The 23,428-nt window shown below is 38.1% G+C and overlaps 1 protein-coding gene across 1 annotated transcript; it reads right to left on the bottom strand.

Annotated features, from left to right (window-relative positions):
• Positions 1–513: 513 nt before the first annotated feature.
• On the bottom strand, positions 514–21,388 carry LOC125261367 (gastrula zinc finger protein XlCGF7.1-like). Its single transcript, XM_048179943.1, has 3 exons — positions 21,141–21,388; positions 5,961–6,205; positions 514–5,020 (listed from the first exon to the last, which is right to left on the bottom strand). The coding sequence occupies exons 2-3, from the start codon at positions 6,097–6,099 to the stop codon at positions 4,191–4,193; spliced, it is 969 nt and encodes a 322-aa protein (XP_048035900.1). The 5' UTR covers positions 6,100–6,205; positions 21,141–21,388; the 3' UTR covers positions 514–4,190.
• Between the last annotated feature and the right edge of the window lie 2,040 nt (positions 21,389–23,428).

Genomic DNA, 23,428 nt, shown 5'->3' with positions numbered 1-23,428 from the left:
TTTATGAATTATACAGACTGCAAGTGTTTAAAAATGAAAATAGCGACGGCTCTGGTCTCCGTGAATGCAATAAGAAATGATGGTAACTTTAACCACATTTAACAGTACATTAGCAACATGCTAACGAAACATTTAGAAAGACAAATATCACTAAAAATATTAAGTTATCATGGATCATGTCAGTTATTATTGCTCCATCTGCCATTTTTCACTATTGTCCTTGCTTGCTTACCTAGTCTGATGATTCAGCTGTGCACAGATCCAGACGTTAATACTGCCCTTGTGTAATGCCTTGAACATGGGCTGGCATATGCAAATATTGGGGGCGTACATATTAATGATCCCGACTGTTACGTAACAGTTGGTGTTATGTTGAGATTTGCCTGTTCTTCTGAGGTCTTTTAAACAAATGAGATTTACATAAGAAGGAGGAAACAATGGAGTTTGAGACTCACTGTATGTCATTTCCATGTACTGAACTCTTGTTATTCAACTATCCAAGGTAAATTCAATTTTCCATTCTATGGCACCTTTAAGATTTTTTAAATGATAATGAAAGAGACAGAGTGGTGTTTTATAACATATTTCATTTTATTGTTGCCTAAAATATACATACGCAGATAACCGGAGTAGCCAGAGCGAGCTGGCTCTGTGTCCTCCCGTCCTTGGGAGTCCGTTCTCCGGAGTCGAACTTGTCAAGTCTGAACTAAGTCTGAAGTTTGCGTACTTGGTATTGAGAAACGACACAAGTCCTGAAAGTGTGCCGCACAAGTCCTGAAAAGTGAATCCACTGTGTCTTGATCGCTCCTCAGGTGGTTGGTCCCAGTATAGGTCATAAACCCCGCTGCATGAAATTGGGACATGAGACAAACTAAACAATAAAATTACACTTCAAATAATTTTTTTCCTAAAGTGTGTCATTTTTATAGTTTTCATCATGCGTTCTTTATTATTATTTTTTTATTGATTAGAGTGTGTTGAAAATTATGTTATAACATTACTCTGCGTTTCGGCAGCTGCTATGAGACACGTGCTGCACGCTGCAGTAAGCTCAATCAATATAAGAATATCTTATTACTAAATGCTGGATAGCTTGTGATAGTCTTGAGGACATATTTAAAAGATGATACTGTGCTTGTCTGTCTGAGATCTGGTGTTAACTCACCTCAGCCAGTTGGGTCTTCGGGTCAACTGGGACAAGAACAAACTCGCCCCCAGGCAGAGGTTCTCTTACCTCAGTATGGAACTGGACTCAGTCAACCAGACAGCGCACCTCATCGAAGAGTGCAACCAGTCTATGTGTTGAACTGCCTGCTCACTCAAGAGCTGGACAGTGGCCCCACTGAAATTATTTCAGAGGCTCCTGGGGCATATGGCTTCCGTAGCCACATTCATGTTGCCCGGATCGAGTGCTTCAGTACTGGTTCCACGGCCGAGTCCTGAGATGGCCCTGGCAACATGGCACATTCCGTGTGTCCATCACATCGAGCTGTCGTCGTTCCCTCACTCAGTGGTTGGACCCTTCGTTTATGCGGGCAGAGTTCCCCTGGAACAAGTGTCCAGGCATATTGTGGTCACCACAGAAGATTCCACCACCCGGTGGGGAGCCACGTACAACAGGCATGCATCCTCCCGTCTGTGGACGGGGCCTCAACTCCAGTGGTATATCAATTGCCTTGAGTTGCTGGCAGTACATCTTGTGCTGAGCCGCTTCAAACAGCTGTTACTAGGCAAGCACATGCTGGTCCATACGGACAGCACGGTGACCATTGCGTACATCTCCTCTTATGGAGTCAGAAGCATCTGAGGTCAATTCGTGGCATTCCGTGCAGCCGACAAGCTCTCACGGCAGCCTCTGCTCTAGAAGAATGGACACTTCATCCCTAGATGGCCCAGCTGATTTGGCAACATTTCGGGGCCACACAGATAGATCTGTTGCCTCTCCAGACATAACATATTGCCAGTTGTTTTATTTCCTGACCGAGGGCACTCTCAGTTTGGATGAACTGGCACACAGCTGGCCCCGGGACCTTCGCAAGTATGCGTTTCCACCCAGTGAGCCTGCTTGCACAGCTTCTGTGCAAAGTCAGGGAGGAAGAGGAGCAGGTCCTGTTAGTGGCACCCTATTGGCCCACTCGGACCTGGTTTCCAGAACTGATGCTCCTCGTGACAGCACCTCCTTGGCCCATTCCTCTGAGGAAGGACCTTCTGATGTCTATGGCACCCATGTCCGGACCTCTGGAAACTCCATGTCTGGTCCCTGGATGGGACGCTGAGGGTTCTCTACGAGGAACCTCTATGCCCTGAAGTGAAACCTATTCGTGGAATGGTGGGAGGACACCCGAGCATGTTCGATCAGGTCAGTGCTTTCCTTCCTGCAAGAAGGTTTGGACCAAAGGCTGTCTCCCTCCACCCTCTAGGTGTATGTTGCTGCCATTGCTGGACATTACAACGTTGTTGATGGTAAATCTTTGGGGAAACATGACCTGATCGTCAAGTTCCTGAGGGGGGCAAGGAGACTAAATCTGCCTCACCCTACCCCTATACCCTATTGGGACTTGTCCCTGGTTCTTACCTCTCTACGGGGACCTCTCTTTGAGCTTTTGCAGTCAATTGAGTTGCAGGTGAATTAAAAGAGCTGTCCCTTAAGACAGTACTCCTGATTGCATTGGTCTCCATCAAGAAGGTAGGGGACCCGCATGCATTTTCAGTTGACGAATTGTGCCTGGAGTTCAGGCCAGGTGACACTCAAGTTATCTTGAGACCTTGTCCCGGATATGTGCCCAAGGTTCCTACCACTCCATTTAGAGATCAGGTAGTGGACCTGCAAGCGCTGCCCTCGGAGGAGGCAGACCCAGCACTGGCTTTGCTCTGTCCTGTCCACACTTTGTGCCTTCACATGGACAGAACCCAAAGCTTTACGACCTCAGACCAGCTCTTCATCTGTCCACTGGATAGTGGATGCCATCGCCTTCGCATACCAGTCCCAAGGCATGCCTTGCTTACTCGGGTTGAGTGCTCACACCACTAGAGAAGTTGCCTCTTACAGATATATGTAGAGTCGGTAGAACTGGTATCTTCCCATGCACTCGCCCCTTCTGGCTGGTAGCACGAAGAACCTGTTCGGCTTGCAATGCCACTCCCGTCCTCTGGGACGGATATGTGTGGTCATTACTCCAGTGAGTTCCCCATCATAGCAGCTTGGACATTGTGGAGTGTTTGATGCAAGGCCAAGCACTAGTTACTCGCCTGTGTTTGGCTTGGTGCCATATGTTGTGACCCCTACAGTGGTCCCATTTGTGTATATTCCATGGTTAAACTCCCTACGGTGAGCAATGTCTTTCCCTCTGCAGAGTCCGCTCTGCTGTCACATGTCAGATGCTGCTGTGGGCTACATGCTCATCTACATGCTCGCCTCCTCAACGAAAAAACAAAGTGCAAGTGCATCCGCTTCCACATTTATCCGCTTGGGGGGCGGTGCGTGTGACCCCCGATATCCCAATTCGTCGGTTCAGTTCTGACGTACATCTCTATTCTCTCCCTTATGAAACAAGGATTACATACATAACCTAGATGGTTTACTGGATTTTACATGATTTTTTTGCAGTTTGGTTTTGGTGAAGTGTAAACTACTAGAATAAACATTGTCACGTGTACCTTACTTCTTCTCACCGCTGCTTCCTGCTGATTTAGAGAACAGTTTCTTTGAGTTTTCTTCCAAAAAAATTGAACAACCGTGAGCATGTCAAGTATAAACGCCTTGTCCATTTGGGAAGATGCGTACGCAGTCAGCGGAGGCTCATGGTGCGGAGCCAGGTGAAAGTATGTTGTGAATGCTGTGTTTAGCGTTCTTGTTAGTGTACTTGCATAACCTGCCAGCAGCAAACAGGCCGGGGTTTCAAGACCAACTTCGGAGCAGGGTGGTTAAGATTGGAAGATTAGTTTGGTATACTCCATTTGATAGCATGTGTGGTGGCTTGTCTCCTCTGTGAAAAATCACTCTTGAAGTCTTGGGGTTTTGATGCCAGAAGATAAACTTTATTACAAAGTAATAAAGCCAAATTGGTTTGCATGTTTGAGTGTATATGTGCGCAGACGCTTGTTTTTTCTTTTTTACAAAGTGATATCACCAAATTACTTGTTTGGCATAATGCAGAATTGTAGATACATATTACATACAGATGCACTACTTATTTCAGACTGTGCTGATGTGGTTTCTCCACTACATGGATCTTCATGTGTCGCTTCAGGTGGCTTTTTCTAGAAAAACTCTTTCTGCACTGATCACACGTGTGTGGCTTCTCTCCAGTGTGGATCCTCTCATGTTTTTTCAGACATGAAGACTGTTTGAATCTCTTATCACATTGTGAACACTTGTAAGGTTTTTCTCCAGTGTGGATCCTCTTGTGTTTTTTCAGCGATGATGGCTGACTGAATCTCTTATCACATTGTGAACACTTGTAAGGTTTTTCTCCAGTGTGGATCCTCTGGTGCCGTCTTAAACAGTTTGCTGTATTAAAAGTCTTCCCACACTCAAAGCACATGAACTCTCTCACACCAGTGTGAATTTTTTGATGTTCTTTTAAACTACACAGCAGTGAAAAACTCTTTCCACACACAGAACATGAATGTGGCTTCTCCTTTGTATGAACTGTCAGGTGTGTCTTTAGATTTGATGTCTTAACAAATGTTTTTCCACACTGATCACATGTGACTGGCTTCTCTCCAGTGTGAATTCTCATGTGAAACTTAAGGTGTGATGATTGTGTGAAACTCTTCCCACACTGATCACATGTGAACGGCTTCTCTCTGGTGTGGATTCTCATGTGAACATTAAGACTATATTTAGTTGTTAAACTCTTTCCACACTGAGTGCAGGTTGTAGATTTCTCAGCTCTTCTTTTCTTTAAAAATGTCTTTTTAGTCTTTGAGCGACTCAAAGGTTTTTCTCCAGGTTTGTCATGATGTTCCTCCTCCACTTCACTTAGTTCTTCACTCTCCTCCTTCACTTCCATAAGGTCTGAAATTAAAGGGGGAAAAAATATTTAATTTTCAGTGTATCAAAACAATTCTAAGAGAGAAATATGGAGTGAATGGAGATAAAAGTGAGCCCTGATGTAATAGTATAACATAGACAACTTCTATAAAATATTATGATCATCTTGATGCCTTTTGATTAATTAATTAGGACTACTAATCTTCCCATTATTAATTTTTAAACATTATAGGCACAAATCCTGTGTTTCTGTAGTGAGAACTATTAAATATATTTGATCATTGACACAATGATCTAATTATCTAATGTAGATAATTGTGGGGCAGTCGTGGCCTAATGGTGAGACAGTCAGACTAGTATCCTGAAGGTTGAGGGTTTCGATTCTCAACTTTTCATTCCATTAACTTTATGCAGTCAAGTGGAGTGGGTTGTATATTCTTACATTTTAGAATTATTGTCATTTGCTATATAAAGGGCCGGCGTGTGCCTATAGGTCTAGGGCAGCAAGAAAGAGATTTTTTTGGACATTTGTTTTGAATTATTACACTTATATTTACAAGTTGTCACCCCATTAATTATTCTAAATTTACATTATTTTCCTTCATTCTACCTAGTAGTAGTGCCTAGTAGCATAACCACTATGAAGAGCTGTGCATGTGCAAGCTTCAGATTTCAGGTGTATAAGCAAACCGTTGCTTCGCTGCTACTAGAACTACCACCAATTTCCCCAATTCATGAGTGGCCCACCAGGAATTCTCCCGAAATCCTCCGATGGCTACTCTGGACCTGTACATTACTACATAACATAATACAGAATGTGCATTTGAAGCTGTACTAGAGGTTGCATGCTGATTTTTTGTTTGTTTGTTTTTTTTACATTGCAGAATAAAAAAAAAGAAAGAAAAGAAAACATGATTGTGTATTCTTTTATTTTAGGATGAATGAATGAAGAATAAACACCAACCTCTTTGTTCTTCAGTATCTTCAGTGTGTTTCATTCTGCAGGGTTCTGGATCACTCATGTTCTCACTGTCCTCTTTAATAAACTCAGTCTTTGCAGATTTCAGCTCTTCCTGATGCTCTGATGCTCCTCTGATGCTCATATTCCTGCATTTATTGATGAACTGCTGTGGGAGGAGCCTCACTGATGATGTGATTGCAGTGGGAGGAGCTTCACTGATGATGAATTCCAGTGTGGGAGGAGCTGATCTGCAAAAATAAAAAATGTATGTTTTATATTGATGTCTATATAGAAGAATACAAATAATGTAAATATTCTAAATATAAATAATAGCCAAAAAACAGTCAAAAGCATATTATGAGTGTTTACTGTTAGAAACTGATTATTTGAGTCACAATGAGAAAATACTATAAAACTGCTCTACTGAAAGACAATACTGATATTTCTCACAATATGACATAACACAAAAACAAACACTAATGACACTCATCTTCAACATCTACTGCTAAATAACTATGAATTAACTATAACTATTAAACATGGTTTGATTTTATAACATTGATTGTTGTAAAGTAATTAGATCTAACATTAACAGTTTTATGTGCAGAAATGAAAACTCTCACCATCTCAGACTGCTATATAACTGATTCACAGAACCAATACTTATTTATTTATTGTTTTATTTCTGTAAAACAGTGCAAATAAATAAATAAAATGCATGTCTATTAATTTTGCATAAATTTTGCATTCATTTAAACTACAGTTTTAAATGGTTTCAAGCTGTTAAAGTGGTTAAAGAGTAGGGTTGCCAACCGTTCCGTATAATACAGAATCATTCCTGTATTTAAGACATCAAAGTAGCATTCCGTATAAAACCCATACGGAACACAGTTTGTTCCGTATTGGCCATATGTAGATTAGAGAGGACGTATGTAAATGTCCAATTGATAAATTCTTTGCAAAGTAGTGGTATGTACATAACATTTACAGAATTAAAGAGTGAACTCACATACATGAGATGTGTTTGTGCATGAGTGTGTGTGTGTTCACGCTCACGTGAGAGTGACAGCTCTCTGTCATTGGTTGTTGCTACGTTACCGGGCTCATCCAGGCTGAATGCTAGCTGACAGTGGCGGGAGGTTTACACCGAGTAGCTTATTATGGCAAGTCTTACTAGTCCAACTTGTAAAAGGAAAAAAGCGTTTACAAAAATATAAAACAGAACCGAGAAACCATGGCTTGGCGAAGTCCAGGGAAATATGCATCAAGCTAATTGTAAATTGTGTAAGAGGGATTTTTCTGTAAGTCATGGCGGTGTTTGCGACGTCAAACAACATGCGTCCACAGAGACCCATCGACGGAACGAACGGCAGCAAAGGACCCAGGAGGCTGATGTGGTGCTGTAAGACTGAAACCACATCACGGTTATTATTATACTGTTCACTTTGATGCTAATAACTGCGATCTTGATCCTCTTGGTCATTTTTACTTTTAGGTTACTGCAGCTGAGTTGGCTCATGTTACCACCTGTAAAGTGCAAAATTAGCTATGTCAGTTCTGACTGTTCTAATAAATTACACAGCAAAATCCCCAGAGTTAAATCAACTCTGCTCAGAGAACATATGGTCCCTCTCTACATAGAGTTGAAATAACACTGAAGCTAAAAGTTAATGTTAAAGTAAATGAGATAATATGCTGTTTGTGGAGTTGTTTAATCAGATCTTGAGAGATTTAATGTCTTTTATCTTCAGTTGACTTCATCTAAGGCTGTGGCTGGAAGTCCTTTGTAGTTATTGTGTTTCTTTTCAGTGATTATGCTTGTTAACAGCAGGTGTTCATCACTAACGCTCAATCGTAACTTAAAGGGCTAGTTCACCCAAAAATGAAAATTATGTCATTAATGACTCACCCTCATTAATGTCATTCCAAACCCTGTAAGACCTCCGTTCATCTTCGGAACACAGTTTAATATATTTTAGATTTAGTCCGAGAGCTTTCTGTCCCTCCATTGAAAATGTATGTACGGTATACTGTCCATGTCCAGAAAGGATAATAAAAACATCATCAAAGTAGTCCATGTGACATCAGTGGGTTCAGTTAGAATTTGTTGAAACATCAAAAATACATTTTGGTCCAAAAATAACAAAAACTACAACATTGTCTTCTCTTCCGGGTCTGTTGTCAAGCCACATTCACGACTTAACGTAAGACGTTGCTGACGTGTTATCTGGTGAACAACAAAACAATCTTTTCAAACATGTCTAAGGATTTCAACACAGAGGAAGACTTGCATTTTTTTGCTCAGCCATATTTATTTGAACCCGAATACACGGACGAAGAACTAAGAGCGATGGAAGAAGCTCCTACACAGCAGCAACCGGCTTGTCACAAGCTTCGGAAAGGCAAAGAGCAATGGAGACCTGGTGGTGTAAATGTCTTCATTGCCATACGATGCCTACAGAACTGGAGAGCTTGTGCTGCACCTGAGTGGGACATAGTAATGCCGCATCTGAGATGACATCTGCATTGCACTGTATAACGGAGGATACCGGCTTTCCACCCCTGCTGAGCCGCCAGTGTTTTTTCACTTACCTAAAGTTAATTGGAAGCGACGACCGAGGCCTGAAGGACCAGGTGGCACACTAACTGCAGAGTAAGTATTTATTTAATGTTATTATTATTATTTTTTTTACAATGACTTGTTACACATACAGCCATTGTAGTAACAATGTATCTTCATTATCGTTTACAGTCAGTGTAGACTGGTGGCATACCATGTTGTACTGGAGTGGATACTCAAAGGAGAAAAACTGGGAACAACAGGAAAGTTCTGCCATCGTGTGTGGTGCGGAGCATACGTGAAAGATACCCATCATCATCTGGAACGTATGTGGGTTTCAAAGAAGCTGAAGAAGCTTTTGGACTGATTTGATTTTTTTAGAATAATTTTTATATTTTTCTTGTTACTGAAGACTAACCCTTAATGTGGACAGTTTTTTTTTTGTAATATTTAAATAAAAAAGAAAAAAACATTTATATGTTGTACAGTTTGTTACCTAGAGGCTATAACAGGGTTCATGCAGGTTTCAGTAAGTCAAATTTAAGACCTTTTTAAGACATTTTAAGACCATGAAGATTGAAATTTAAGACCTACACGACGCATTACCAAAAAATATTAAAATCAAAGAAATTCTGAAAAAAACATTTTATTTCAATGAATTCAATCATTGAAAAAGCATTAATTTAATTTACAGATAAAGCAATCACATTAGTAACCTTCCACACACAACAACGTGCCAAATGGGCAGCCGCCCACCCCTTTTCCCCACCCTCTAGGGCTCAGCCAGCTGTTTTTTCGTTGTTTTGTTTTCCGTTTATATATATATATATATATATATATATATATATATATATATAAAAATACAGAATCTGAATTAAAATGTGTTTGATTTAAGCCTACATTTCAAAATTTTGTGTCATAAAATTATATCGCGCATACAGCTCAACTAACGAGATCGTTATAAAGGTGTTTAAACAACAATACACTTCCACTTGCATGTATTTGACAATCGGAATATCAGATTTTCATGCCATAGCTAACACATTTGTGAATATTCTGAATAAAAAAGGAAAAATGACATAAAAGCAGATCATCATTCATTCAATGACGCGTCACCATGGAAACCATAAAATAACGGTCGCCTATAGGCCTACACTACACACCGCTTGTAACCAACAGCAGAAATCGCTGTGATCTAGCCATGTCTCGTTGAAAGTACACTTTCCCATTTTCCACACGTAGCCGAACTTTAACAAACTCTGAGGAGTAGGGCAGGTAAGTTATTGCATTTATCACGGGATTTGTAGTTTTATCAACGCGTGTACCAACACCAATATACCCCAGAAAGAACTACGACTCGCTACTTTTTTGCTACTTTGTAATAACTTTCAGCAGGTAGCGTTTCTGGAAATGGGTTAAAAATTTTTTAGACCTGACTAAATGAAATTTAGTGAAAAAGTTTTTAAGACTTTTTAAGGCCTTAAATTTAAAGTTCAGAATTTTAGACTTTTTAAGACTTTTTAAGACCCCGCGGGAACCCTGTATAAATCAAAAACTTTTGTTACAAGTAGCACATTCAACTTCAGTCAGAGTCAATCCATAGTAAAAGTTTTATTTATGATATGTATTATAGATATTTACATGCAGTTCTCTGGTGCTCTCGGCACTTTTTTTTACATTGTGAAATGTATCCTACAAAATACCTCAAAACGTATGTGCTGCAAAATTGTGGCAAACATGGGGAAAAAAAGTTCAAAAGGAATGATGTAGAACAAGGCCGTCTACTTTTGAAACCTTGAAACATGCTTTTCAATTGCTGCTGCTTTGTTCATTTTGGGTTTTGTAGCAATGTTCGGTGGTAATTCCGGAACAACAACTTGCGAGGTTGGGTCCTTGAAAACAACAGTGCGCCGCTCCATAACTTTTACCAGAAGTTCCTTCCTAAAGTTCTGGGTTGTGGGTTCGTAAATTTTCCTAGCCACCCATTCCTTAGAATGCTTGGGAAAAACCACATTGTATCGTGGAACACCTAAAACAGTGCAAAAAAAGTAAAAAAATTAGTACTTACTGCAAGAAATAATAACCAAGCATACCTCTGTGTACCTGTCCATTTCACCTACTTCAGAAATATGTCTATATGTACGTGTACTTTAAAATACAACATACAACATTGTACAACATATGCTGTGTACTTGCCTGATGAGGTTGTGGCCTGTTCACGGTTCACATTTTCATTGTGATCAAGGACAGCCAGTTGTGTGCGAGCAGCCATTGAGGAGTAGTGAAAGTGGAGGTTCTTCTGACAGTACTTCAGGAGAACAGAGTGGTACACCTCAAGACTCCCTGAGAAACCACAATAAACAATGTACAATGAACAATTACGTAGCAAATATTAAAATGTGTTGTTTACAAGCAACTTGCCTGTATGCTTGAATAAGGCCATTTGTCTCAGGTCCTTCAGGAGACTTGGATTTAATACTAGCGTTGACAGAGTGCGAAATGAAGGAGATTCCTTTTTCGTCGCTGTTGGTCAGGACTTCGTGATCACATTCTTTTCGCCGTCCATCTGTGTACACCACAAATGTGGTGGAGAAGGGATTTCCATTTCTCAGTTAAAAGCTGGGGGAAAAAATAATTACATACATTTATTTATTCAGAAATGTATATTTTTATTGTGAAATATTGCAGATAACATACATGGGGGTTACCGCCACAGGATGCACATGCATACCACAAATGGTTGCATATACTTTTTATCCAAGGCTGGAGGTCTTGACTTTTTTTTTTGCAATTGACAGCATTTCTTCAGAAGAACCCTTTCCAAAAAAATTTACATTTTTATTATTTCAGATCAATAGGTTTTGGGGTCAAAACAGAGCATGTAGACACTACCTTCAGTACTTCAATAATACTGTGAACCTGTTGTTTCCACAACACCACAAATCTAAGCTGCATTTAAAACAGTATACAGTTCCTTCTCAAAAAATTAGCATATTGTGATAAAGTTCATTATTTTCCATAATGTAATGATAAAAATTAAACTTTCATATATTTTAGATTCATTGCACACCAACTGAAATATTTCAGGTCTTTTATTGTTTTAATACTGATGATTTTGGCATACAGCTCATGAAAACCCATCAAAATCTCAAAAAATTAGCATATCATGAAAAGGTTCTCTAAACGAGCTATTAACCTAATCATCTGAATCAACTAATTAACTCTAAACACCTGCAAAAGATTCCTGAGGCTTTTAAAAACTCCCAGCCTGGTTCATTACTCAAAACCGCAATCATGGGTAAGACTGCCGACCAGAAGGCCATCATTGACACCCTCAAGCGAGAGGGTAAGACACAGAAAGAAATTTCTGAACGAATAAGCTGTTCCCAGAGTGCTGTATCAAGGCACCTCAGTGGGAAGTCTGTGGGAAGGAAAAAGTGTGGCAAAAAACGCTGCACAACGAGAAGAGGTGACAGGACCCTGAGGAAGATTGTGGAGAAGGACCGATTTCCAGACCTTGGGGGACCTGCGGAAGCAGTGGACTGAGTCTGCTGAGTAGAAATCTTCATCCAGAGCTTTTCACCGTGCACAGGCGTGTGCAGGAAATGGGCTACAGGTGCCGCATTCCCCAGGTCAAGCCACTTTTGAACCAGAAACAGCGGACCAGAAGCGCAACTGACCTGGGCTACAGAGAAGCAGCACTGGACTGTGGGTACTTGACACTGGACTTCAGCATTTTGCATTGTCATTCGGAAATCAAGGTGCCAGAGTCTGGAGGAAGACTGGGGAGAAGGAAATGCCAAAATTTGCTTTCTCCGAAAAAAGTCCAGTGTCGAGTACCCACAGTCAGTGATGGTCTGGGGTGCCATGTCAGCTGCTGATGTTGGTCCACTGTGTTTGGTATCAAGGGCAGGGTCAATGCAGCTAGCTATCAGGAGATTTTGGAGCACTTCATGCTTCCATCTGCTGAAAAGCTTTATGGAGATGAAGATTTCGTTTTTTCAGCACGACCTGGCACCTGCTCACAGTGCCAAAACCACTGGTAAATGGTTTACTGACCATGGTATTACTGTGCTCAATTGTGCAGCGTTTTTTGCCAACTCTCCTGACCTGAACTTCCCATAGAGAATGCCTGTGGGATACAGCATTGTGAAGAGAAATTCGTTGAGAGATTTCTTTCAAGACCCAACACTCTGGATGAGCTTCAATGAGGCCGCTATCTGGAAGCATCCTTGGCCTCCATAATTGCGGTTTTGAGTAATCAGCAGTGCCACAGGTGTTTAGAGTTAATTAGGCTGATTGCCTCCATGCCACGCCGCATTGAAGCAGTCATTTCTGCAAAAGGATTCCCGACCAAGTATTGAGTGCATAACTGAACATAATTATTTGAAGGTTGACTTTTTTTGTATTAAAAACACTTTTCTTTTACCTTTGGTCGGATGAAATATGCTAATTTTTTGAGATAGGAATTTGGGGTTTTCATGAGCTGTATGCCAAAATCATCAGTATTAAAACAATAAAAGACCTGAAATATTTCAGTTGGTGTGCAATGAATCTAAAATATATGAAAGTTTAATTTTTATCATTACATTATGGAAAATAATGAACTTTATCACAATATGCTAATTTTTTGAGAAGGACCTGTATGTAACATTCAGGTAATACTACTCTAGAAGAACAATAATAACTTGTAAAGCAAGCTATACATACCCTTTACTACATGCCAGATGTCAAACTCATGTTGTATACGAGGGTAATCGACCCTCATAGTCTTGCTTATTGAGGGAGACCTGTCCGTGGTGATCACGTCTATTTTTAATCCACTGTCCAAAAGAAAGTTACACACCTTTTGAGGGCTACTGGTTCCATGGCAACAGAGCTTGTTGCTTCAGTAACCTGTAATAAGGTAGTAATCAATAGTTTTTACTACTTTTGACGGATTATATTTGGGAAATAGGTACAATTTTTTTTTTTTTTTAATTTTCTTAAAGGTCCCGTTCTTCGTGATCCCATGTTTCAAACTTTAGTTAGTGTGTAATGTTGTTGTTAGAGTATAAATAAAATCTGTAAAATTTTAAAGCTCAAAGTTCAATGCCAAGCGAGATATTTTATTTAACAGAAGTCGCCTACATCGAACGGCCAGTTTGGACTACATCCCTCTACTTCCTTCTTCAATGACGTCACTAAAACAGTTTTTTGACTTTTTGACAGTTTTTTTTGTCGCCATGTCGTCGAAACGCTGTTATTTTCATCCCGCAGTTCAATCACCGGGTCTGATTCCGGCTCAAATTGATAGGGTAAAAATACACTTTTACAATAACACTGAGCGCGTGCATCTCCACGTTATGGTAAGAGGCGTGACCTTTCCGGGCAAGGAGCGCTAAACTGCTGTCGAATCACAACACAGGAACCACTGGCACAATCAGAACTCGTTACGTATTCTGAAGGAGGGACTTCATAGAACAAGGAAGTCATCAGCCCGTTTTATGGCAGTGGAAACAGCGGTATACAGATAAGTAAATTATGTGAAAAATACTGTGTTTTTTTAAACGCGAAACATGAACACATGTTATATTGCACACTATAAACACAATCAAAGCTTCAAAAAACCACGAAAAACGGGACCTTTAAATTTTAACAAATTTCAGTAAAGTCACCATGTCATAAAGAGGGGAAAAACTCATGTGCTCACTAACCTGCACCAACTGGACAAGTGTGCAGTATTTGGCAGAGAATCCAGGACTGAAAAGACAATCGAATGAAGATGCAAATTTAGAAATCTCACAGTATTTTAACAGTGTTGAACTTTTAAACATTTTTTGATTTTTGCTTACCTATCAGAATAAATTTGCACCTTCTTACAAAATGTTCTGCAACCTCAAGTCTTCAAGTAGTTTTGCCTGTTGCTCCTTGAAGAAAACATCGATAACAGGGATTAAATACGAGGACTGGATCGCATAGAAGGTGGTTTTCTGTGGGATTTGTACATTGAGGCAGGCAGCCCAATCTGCGATGTCAAAATAAGTAGCACCAGTGAATAGAGTAGACGCTGCCACAAGAAGGTTGTCTGCCATTCCACGAGTTTCGTTGCATGAGTTCATGGCCGTTTATACATTCCCAACTGACATGAAGGAGGCTACCAAATGAAAACTTTTTAGTGTCAATTACAGTTTGTCCACATTGAGGGCATCTGGTAAACAACTGCATTAAATTTGACTCATTGACTATCCATTTTCTTTCTTTGTATGTACCACTTCCTTCTTCTTCCTTTGTATTTGGAGTTGATGTAGACGTAGTGGAACTTAGTGGAGCGAAACTCAAGTCCTTCTTGTCTGATGGAGGATCCAGAGAAAGCATGCTGACATCCAAAGAAAGCTCTTCAGAAAGATTTTCAGCTAATGCTTGTTCATCCTACAATTAGAAAAAATGGAAAGAAAAACACTGATTGTAGTGCTTCAGTAAAAAAAATAGCATAAGTTGAACACAAGTATACCATAACAATACAACAACAGAACAAAAAAACTTTACATGTGAAACAATAGCTTGCATAGTTATTTTGTAAACAAAATATTGTTCTGACATATATACTTACAGATTGAAAGGACTTTATGACAGGCATGGCATAGTATGTCCTTGATGTTGACAGACGGGATGGGTCCTTCGCTGACTCTGGAGTTGATAGCACCAACCGAAGTTTTGACACAGAATCCTTAGCTTCTCGCACAGAACTTTGTCTGTCGTAGGATTTCAGTGGGGTTGACTGGGGAACACCAGTTAAAACTGTGGTTACAAATTCCTCTTTCTCAGCTGCTACTGGAAGCAGACTGGTAGAAGGTGTAGCTGCTTGCCTTCTGACTTGGTGTCCTGGCTTAGCTGCAGTGGATAATTCGGAGTCTCCTGCGGAGCGTCACTGAGGAGTCGTGAACGCGGATTGACAACAGACCCGGAAGAGAAGACAATGCTGAATAAAGTCGTAGTTTTTGTTATTTTTGGACCAAAATGTATTTTCGAACAACCCACTTATGTCACATGGACTACTTTGATGATGTTTTTATTACCTTTCTGGACATGGACAGTCTACCGTACGAACACTTTCAATTGAGGGACAGAAAGCTCTCGGACTAAATCTAAAATATCTTAAACTGTGTTCTGAAGATGAACATTTTTGGGTGAACTAACCCTTTAATCACTTAAATATCTCATTAACTTTCACTCTGCTTCAGTGTTACTTTAACACTATATAGAGAGGGTGCATATGTAATCTGAGCAGAGATGATTTAACTCTGGGGATTTTGCTGTGTACTGCATTGGACAGTCAGTGACTCAAAGATAGTGAAGAAAATGTCCTGTGGACGCACAAAAGCCGAGACCACATCCTTGCCCGCAAGTCAGTTGCTGAAGTGGTTAATACTTTGAAGGGCTCGAAACCCATCCCATTTTCCCTTCAAACAGATGCATCTAACAAGGGCAATCAAAAGATGTTTCCTGTCTATTCAGTATTTCACTCCTGAGAGTGGAGTAACCCAAAAAATTATGAATCCTGACGAGTCTTCTGATGGCATTGTGGCATGTATTGAAAAACTGTCACTTACCCTGGATCAAGTGTCTACATTTAGTGCAGACAATACAAATGTGAATTATGGTGTTCACAACTCAGTTTACACAAAGTTGAAGAAGAAGAACAGCTACCTCCTAACAGGCAACTGTCATGCCCACATTGTCCACAATACAGTAAAACATGCAGTGGATCAGTTGATGTAGAGAACATTGTTCTCAAAATCTATGCATTCTTCTCAAGCTCTGCAAAAAGAAGGAAAAAACTCAGTCTGAAAAACTTTCCTTTGGTGATATGGAGAAGGTTGCAGAGACACTTAAGCTCATTCAAAAGCTACAAATCAACATGGATGCACTTCACAATGAGTGTGTCACTGCCAATTCCATTTAGCAGAAACTGAGAGAACATGACCAGTGGCAGCACAGCTGAAAAGTGGATGACAGCGCTTCAAACAGCAGATCTTCCAAACATACTGGCTGTGAAAAAAATGAGAGGTCCTGAGAAGAATTGGGGGGATTTTTTTTTTTTTTTTTTGCACTTTAATCTTTTGAATTTTTGCACGTTTGTTTGCACTGTTCATAAAAATGTGAAACATCCCAGCTAACACACGACGTAACAGTTACGTATTGTATTCGTACTTTTTGGTAATTTCATGACTTACTAACTGACAACGTAACTACGACGTCGCATGCCAGTAATTTCATTACCTTCAGATTACCATCTCACAACGTCGTCAGTACGTTCTCCTAACGTTACAAGATTACCAAAGACGTTCCAGATACGTACTCTATACGTAATATAATGGTCATTCCATGACTTACTAGTAACGTAACTACAACGTTGTATGCCCGTAACATTATTACCATCAAATTACCATATCACAACGTCGTCAGTACGATCTCCTAACGTTATAAGAAAACCAAGGACGTACCAGATACGTACTCTATTCGTAATATAATGGTCATTCCATAACTTACTGGCAACGTAACAGCAACGTCATAGCAATGTCATGTGCTCGTAATTTCATTACCATCATTTACGCGTTCTTTATATGTTATTATTAACAGAATTTGCCATTTAAAATGTGTAATTAAACGTCAGACACAAGACTGAAATGTCCCTTAAGAAAAAAATAGTTTCTTTTCACCAAGTCAGAATATGGATAACTGCTTTATATAAAGTGACGTGACATACAGCGCGCGCCTCCACAAATGGAGTGCGCGCCGCGCGCACAGTATGTTGACAAGAGAGTAAAGTTAATTTTTCTGAGAGAAGAATTTATTTTTCCGAGGTGACAACAAATAAATGGCTTTTATAAAAATGTATAAAGTTAACTTTGGAAAGACACAAAACCTTTTTTTATTGTTATGTTTACGTTAGTGCTGGTGGCCGTTAGAGTTGCCATGGCAACCGGGAAAACATTCAAGCTGCTGGAGAGGACAGCGATGTTTCTCCGTGTTTTTCGTCAGTTTTATATAGCAATAAAGTTCAACAACTGCGTCAGATTGGTTAAGTAACATTACCCACAGTCTACTAAGTACTTTTGTTAATATGTTTACCTCTGTGATTATATGGTATCTTTCCTTGATCGTCTGAAATATATGTTAGCAAAATGTTACGCTAGCATAGCATATGTTTTTAATAATACTGAGTGCAAAACGTCTTGAATGCTTTTATGTTTCGCTGTAGGCTATATGTTTTTATTTATAGTTTGAGTGTATTTTATTATTTTTATTTAGAGTTTTGATCATGTTCTGTGTGTTTTTCAAAATAAATGAATTTAATTCATTTTGAGGTCTGCATTCATCATTCACAGCTGTTGGAATAGCCTTTAAATTAGTTTGGGCAAATGAGGACATAAATTAGGTTAAACTACTGCATGTCCGCCCATAGAAAAACAAATAAATATAAAAATTACCAACTGATTACCAACACACAACTATTGATACACAACGTTGCCACGACGTCGCAGTTACTAACTGGCAACGTCACAAAGTTACGTTGTGGCAACGTATCCGGGAATTTCACTTTTCCGGTTGCCACAACGTAACTAGTTACGTCGCCACGACGAAAGTTTGGTCACCAAATTACGTTGCAGTTACGTAACAGTCACGTATTTTGGTTAGCTGGGATACAAGACAAAATTTTACATTTACTGTAGAGTGATTCTCTGAGATGGGTGCCTTTTGGGTCATACCTTTTTTTTTAATATATACCTTAAATAGTTATATTTCTGATCATTTCATGTGATAGTGGATTAGTACAACCTTTAAGAAAAAACATTTTCCCACCTCAGGCATGAAATTCTAATTGATATTGAGTGTTTTTTCTTACTGAAAGTTGTTTTGGAGTTCAACCCCGTCACAGACCACTTGGACCCTGTTTAAATATGATTTAAAAAGATTTTCAAGTAAATTCTTGTAGAAGCTTTTCAATGAGATGTCCCTTGTTTGATATCATTTATTGCATGTAGAATTTTATTTTTAAATACTCACCATTTGAATACCAAATCAGGTCATGAAAACTGTATCTAACATTGGTCTTCATATCTTATCACAAAATATGCATTAACATTAGGATTTAATCAGGCTTTCATATTTTTTCAGACTGTCCTGTAAGTTCTGCACACAGCAAAACAAACATTGACCTAATTTGTCTTCTTATCACAAAAATATTAATAAAAACTATCAAATAACAGGGTTGAACTCAGCATAACGGGGTTGAAAATGATAACAGGGTTGAAGTGATGATCATTATTTCAATATAGTATGGATTTCTTACCTATAAAATTAATGATATCACATTCAATAACATTTTATTTTATTAAAGTTGGCAAAAACAAACAAACATTTTAGTAAGTATTTAACATTAAATCAAAAGCATTAAGCATTAATTAATCACAAACATCAATCGATCTTTCCATTTGGTCCAAAAAAATCCCTTATAAAAACAACATAGACTATGGAAAACTACCTTGCTGGGATCTCATTTTGATTAAAACTTGTTTTTAGTGCTTAATATGAACTTTGAAAACAGGACTGTAACATGTCCATTAATTCATTCTTTATTCAGAAAGAAATCCCTCCACATCTTTCGCTTATGTCGTTTAGCTCTGTCACCCAGATTGCTTATTTTTTTTCTTTTTCCCTGCCTCTGTGTCCCTTTTCCACCTTTCACGCTCACTCCTGAGATAATTTTCCCTTCTCTCTGGGTCTGCATCCCTTCTTGCTCTGTACTGTCTTTGCCTCTCTGCTGCTGTTTTTGCCATTGGGATGTCTGAAAATATTGAACATAAAATACCATAATCAATTATTTCTGACAGTTCACATCACAGTACAACAAGTCTACAATTGAGTAATCTACTAAGAAGTGTCAAACATTCAACCCTGTCACAACGATTCAACCCTGTTATAATAAAAAATGTGACGGGGTTGAATGTGACGGGGTTGAAGTTTTTGGCAAACAGTAGCTCTAACTCCATACTTAGCTAAGACAGTAGCACCACATGGCATTTAGGACATCATAAAATTGTAATGTTTTGCAAAACTATTATTTAATTCATCTTAAACCGTTGTTTACTATAATTTAGTCATACAACAGAGTTGAAATGTTGAGCCTGACAATCTAAATCTGACAGTGAAAAACATGAAATATAGGTAAGAAAAGATACTGACACTTGCCTTTCTTTGCAGCATGTTCTTCAAGAGACTTGTGTGATGTCACTTCTGGATGTGATGCCACAGGGATTGATCCATTATTTTTATAGGGGGGTAAATAGTATGGCGTGACAGGGTTGAAAACAAACTGGAGGACGTGTATAAATATTGCAATTTCATATATAATTAATGCATTTTTATATATATATTTATATTTTAGTTAAAATAGACCAACATATGATTATATTAGCAGCAACATTTTGGTATTAATTGCACTTTTTATTTGTTTGATATTCAATGAAAATGTAATGATGGTTAGTGAGGACATGCAAACATGCTTGTTGTCTACTACTTAGGCAACCCATTATCTTTAAATTAAAATTTTAAAAAAGCAATTGTGTTGCATTATAACGCAAAGGCACCTGGTTCTATTAATTGACAGCGTTAAAATGCATTTTGTGATTTCCTTCAATTGAAAATCTTTGAAGTAAGTTTGGGGGACTTGAAGGGCACCCAATTCAGAGAATCACCCTGTAACATTTCTACATACATGTCTACATTTAATCAGTTGCTGTGTTTATAAAAATTTATCAAAGCCTATTACATGCACATTAACTTTTTTTTAACAAACTCAACTGTCACGTAAAGTATACTTAAAATGACACTTGAAAAGAACAGTCTGCTCCTCATTATAAGCTTTATGTGCTCGGGCAGGTGGTTTGTATGTAATGGGCGTGATATTTTAATTGTATAGCTTAAGCAAAATGTGTTTATGTCTGAGATTCATTTTAGCATTTAACCCAGGCAAAAAAAAGAGACTTTTTATACAACATTGTGGTACAGTACAAATATTTTGAGTGTCCCTTATATTGTCATTTATTTTCCTATAAAGAACAAAGATTGTCCCTTATTTTCCTTTGCTGAGGTTGGCAACCCTATTAGAGAGTGAAGAAGAATGGAGGATTTACTGGAATAAAAATCATCAAAACAATGAATTCATCCTCGCAATAACCGCGGGATAACGCGTTTACACTTAGCTTCTATCGCGAGATTATAATCTCTACACGGCTATAATAATTGTATATGTTTAATAGCGAAATAAAGATTATACACAATATAATTTAGGATTTTTAAATGAGTGGATATTGTTGTCATGCGGGAACAGAATGTGATTTCACGAGACAAACTCAATAGATTTATTTCAACATGAACTCATTCGTGTATTGTTTAATTAATTCAAAGTTAGCATCTTTATTGGGGCATGACGGGTGACTCCGTGATTTCGTCTGTATTTCTTAGCACGACGTTTAAACTACATAGCCTATCAAGCATTTATGTAACAATATCCCATTTGTGCTAATTACTGTTATGTTAAATAATGTTTATTAATAACGATAGGCGAGTTATTTTACCTTTGAACACCGTTGATGATGTACCCGATCTTCCTCAGATGTTGATCTCCTCTGCTCTTTATCAGAAAGTGAAGCCAAAGCGTCTCGATCGCCCCCAGGTGGCTGAGTGCAGTATAGGTCACAAACCCCGCCCTCGCTATCTAATGTAATAAACGTTTATTATTATTATTTGTTAATTCAAAAAATATACAGAGATTTCTATAAGCATATACAACTCACAACAAGTACAAAACAAATAAACATACAAACACTGCAAAAAAATGCTGTTCTTACTTAGAGTTTTTGTCTTGTTTCCAGTCCAAATATCTAAAAATTCTTAGATCAAGAAGTATTTTCTTGACAAGTAAAAATTATTTTCTTGTTTTTAGGAAAAATAAGTGAAAATCAAGTGAGTTTTTCCTTAAAACAAGCAAAATAATCTGCCAATGGGGTAAGCAAAATAATCTTAATCCAAACTGAAAACAAGATTATATATCTTATTTTTGGTTTGAAATAAGATTATTACCCCATTGGCAGATTATTTTGCTTGTTTTAAGGAAAAACTCACTCAATTTTGACTTATTTTTCCTGAAAACAAGAAAATATTTTTTACTTGTCAATAAAGTGCTTCTTGATTCAAGAACTTTAAGATATTTTGACTAGAAACAAGACAAAAACTAAGAACAACCTTTTTTTTGCAGTGAATAATTCATGCCAGGGGTAAAATTGAACTGGTTTCCCAAGGTATGTGACATGGTCTTTAATTGGTATCCCACAAATTCACTTCAGGACACAGTTTTTAAGAGAGAATAACATGGACTTATTATCCATCTTTAATGCAAAGATTATTTAATAACTTCATACATTTCGTCACTGTTTTTGACAAAATTTGTGGTATCATCTGCTAATCGGCTAAGTTTAATCTCTTTACCAAACTCTTTAAAAACTTGCTTTTTTGATATGTTTAGTAAGTAAGTAAAGTTAATTTATATAGCGCCTATCACAGACAAGGAGGGGTCACACAGTGCTTAAAATAAAAATAAAAATAAATAAGATAAATAAACATATATATGAGCAGTCATGACCCGAGAAAATGTGATATAGGACATACTTTTCTGATCCCACAGTCCATATCAAAACTCAGACAGATAACTGGACTGAACTATTACAACATTATAAAGCGTTTTGAAAAAAAATACCAAAACAAAAGAAATCAATAACTTTGAACATAAACGGATGTTCAATAGTGTCAAACCCTTTATAGAAACCAATAAAATAATATAAAACAATCATCTGGGATAATTAATTAAATTCAAAATTAAACTAATATTATTTCCAATATAGCAGCCTTTCAGAAAAGCTGACTGCTCTTCATCAATTATTGCACTTAGATTTTTCTCAAGTTGTTTTTGCAAAAATTAAAGATTTTAACAAACTAACTGGTCTCCAACTTTTGAAGAACAATTTATCTTTACGTGATTGTTGAGATCTGTCCCTATTACTCCATGTATACATATCTCCATATGTTAATTATGTTCAGTCGTAAACAAATATGGCTTAATTCACTTGCCTTATTGTGGCCATCAATCCTCTTTTTAATCAAACACTGTATTAATATTAAAATCACCACTGCAAATTACACCAGCAGAGGGAATTTTGAATGTAAATGAATAATATGGTTCCCTTAATGTTGGTTCATTTGCACGTTTGCACCTGCATTTAATGTTGAAACAATTAATAGAAATTCAATGGTAATGCTATTGAATCAACATTACACTATGACTGATTCTACATCACTGATGCTGAATCCATATTGAAATGGACAAAAATAATCATTAGTAATATTGTTAGATCAATGTTAATACTGTCACAGTCACCAGCACTAGCAACTCCATTTCCCAGCATCCCTCCTGCTCCTCACCTATATGGACACTAATTATCTTCACAGCTGCACGTAATTAGTTCATCTTCCTTTGTGTATATAAGTTCCTGTTCGTTTTCAGTTTCTTGTCCAAACACTGTCTTGTAATTTATTTTATTTGAGAGTTTAACACAATCAAAGACATAGAAAATTAAATTCTTTAAGAGTGGGGCAAAAAGGACAAAAGCATTACAACCTTTAAAAATAACATTACTTTCAGAAGTCTGATGTCATCTTCCAGGCAGGAGTGTTAAGCCCGGGATACACTGCATGATTTTATCAATCTTATAAGATCATTAGTTTATTAACTGTGCGACAACTCCTGGTCCCGTTTGAAGTTCCAGTCGTGTCTGACAACTGAATATGCTGGAGATTGTTTCTGGATGAG

This window comes from Megalobrama amblycephala, unplaced genomic scaffold (genome assembly GCF_018812025.1).
Source record: "Megalobrama amblycephala isolate DHTTF-2021 unplaced genomic scaffold, ASM1881202v1 scaffold405, whole genome shotgun sequence".
NCBI lineage: Eukaryota > Metazoa > Chordata > Actinopteri > Cypriniformes > Xenocyprididae > Megalobrama > Megalobrama amblycephala.
The sequence above is the reverse complement of the archived record's forward strand: the minus strand, read 5'-3'. Positions and strand labels throughout refer to the sequence as shown.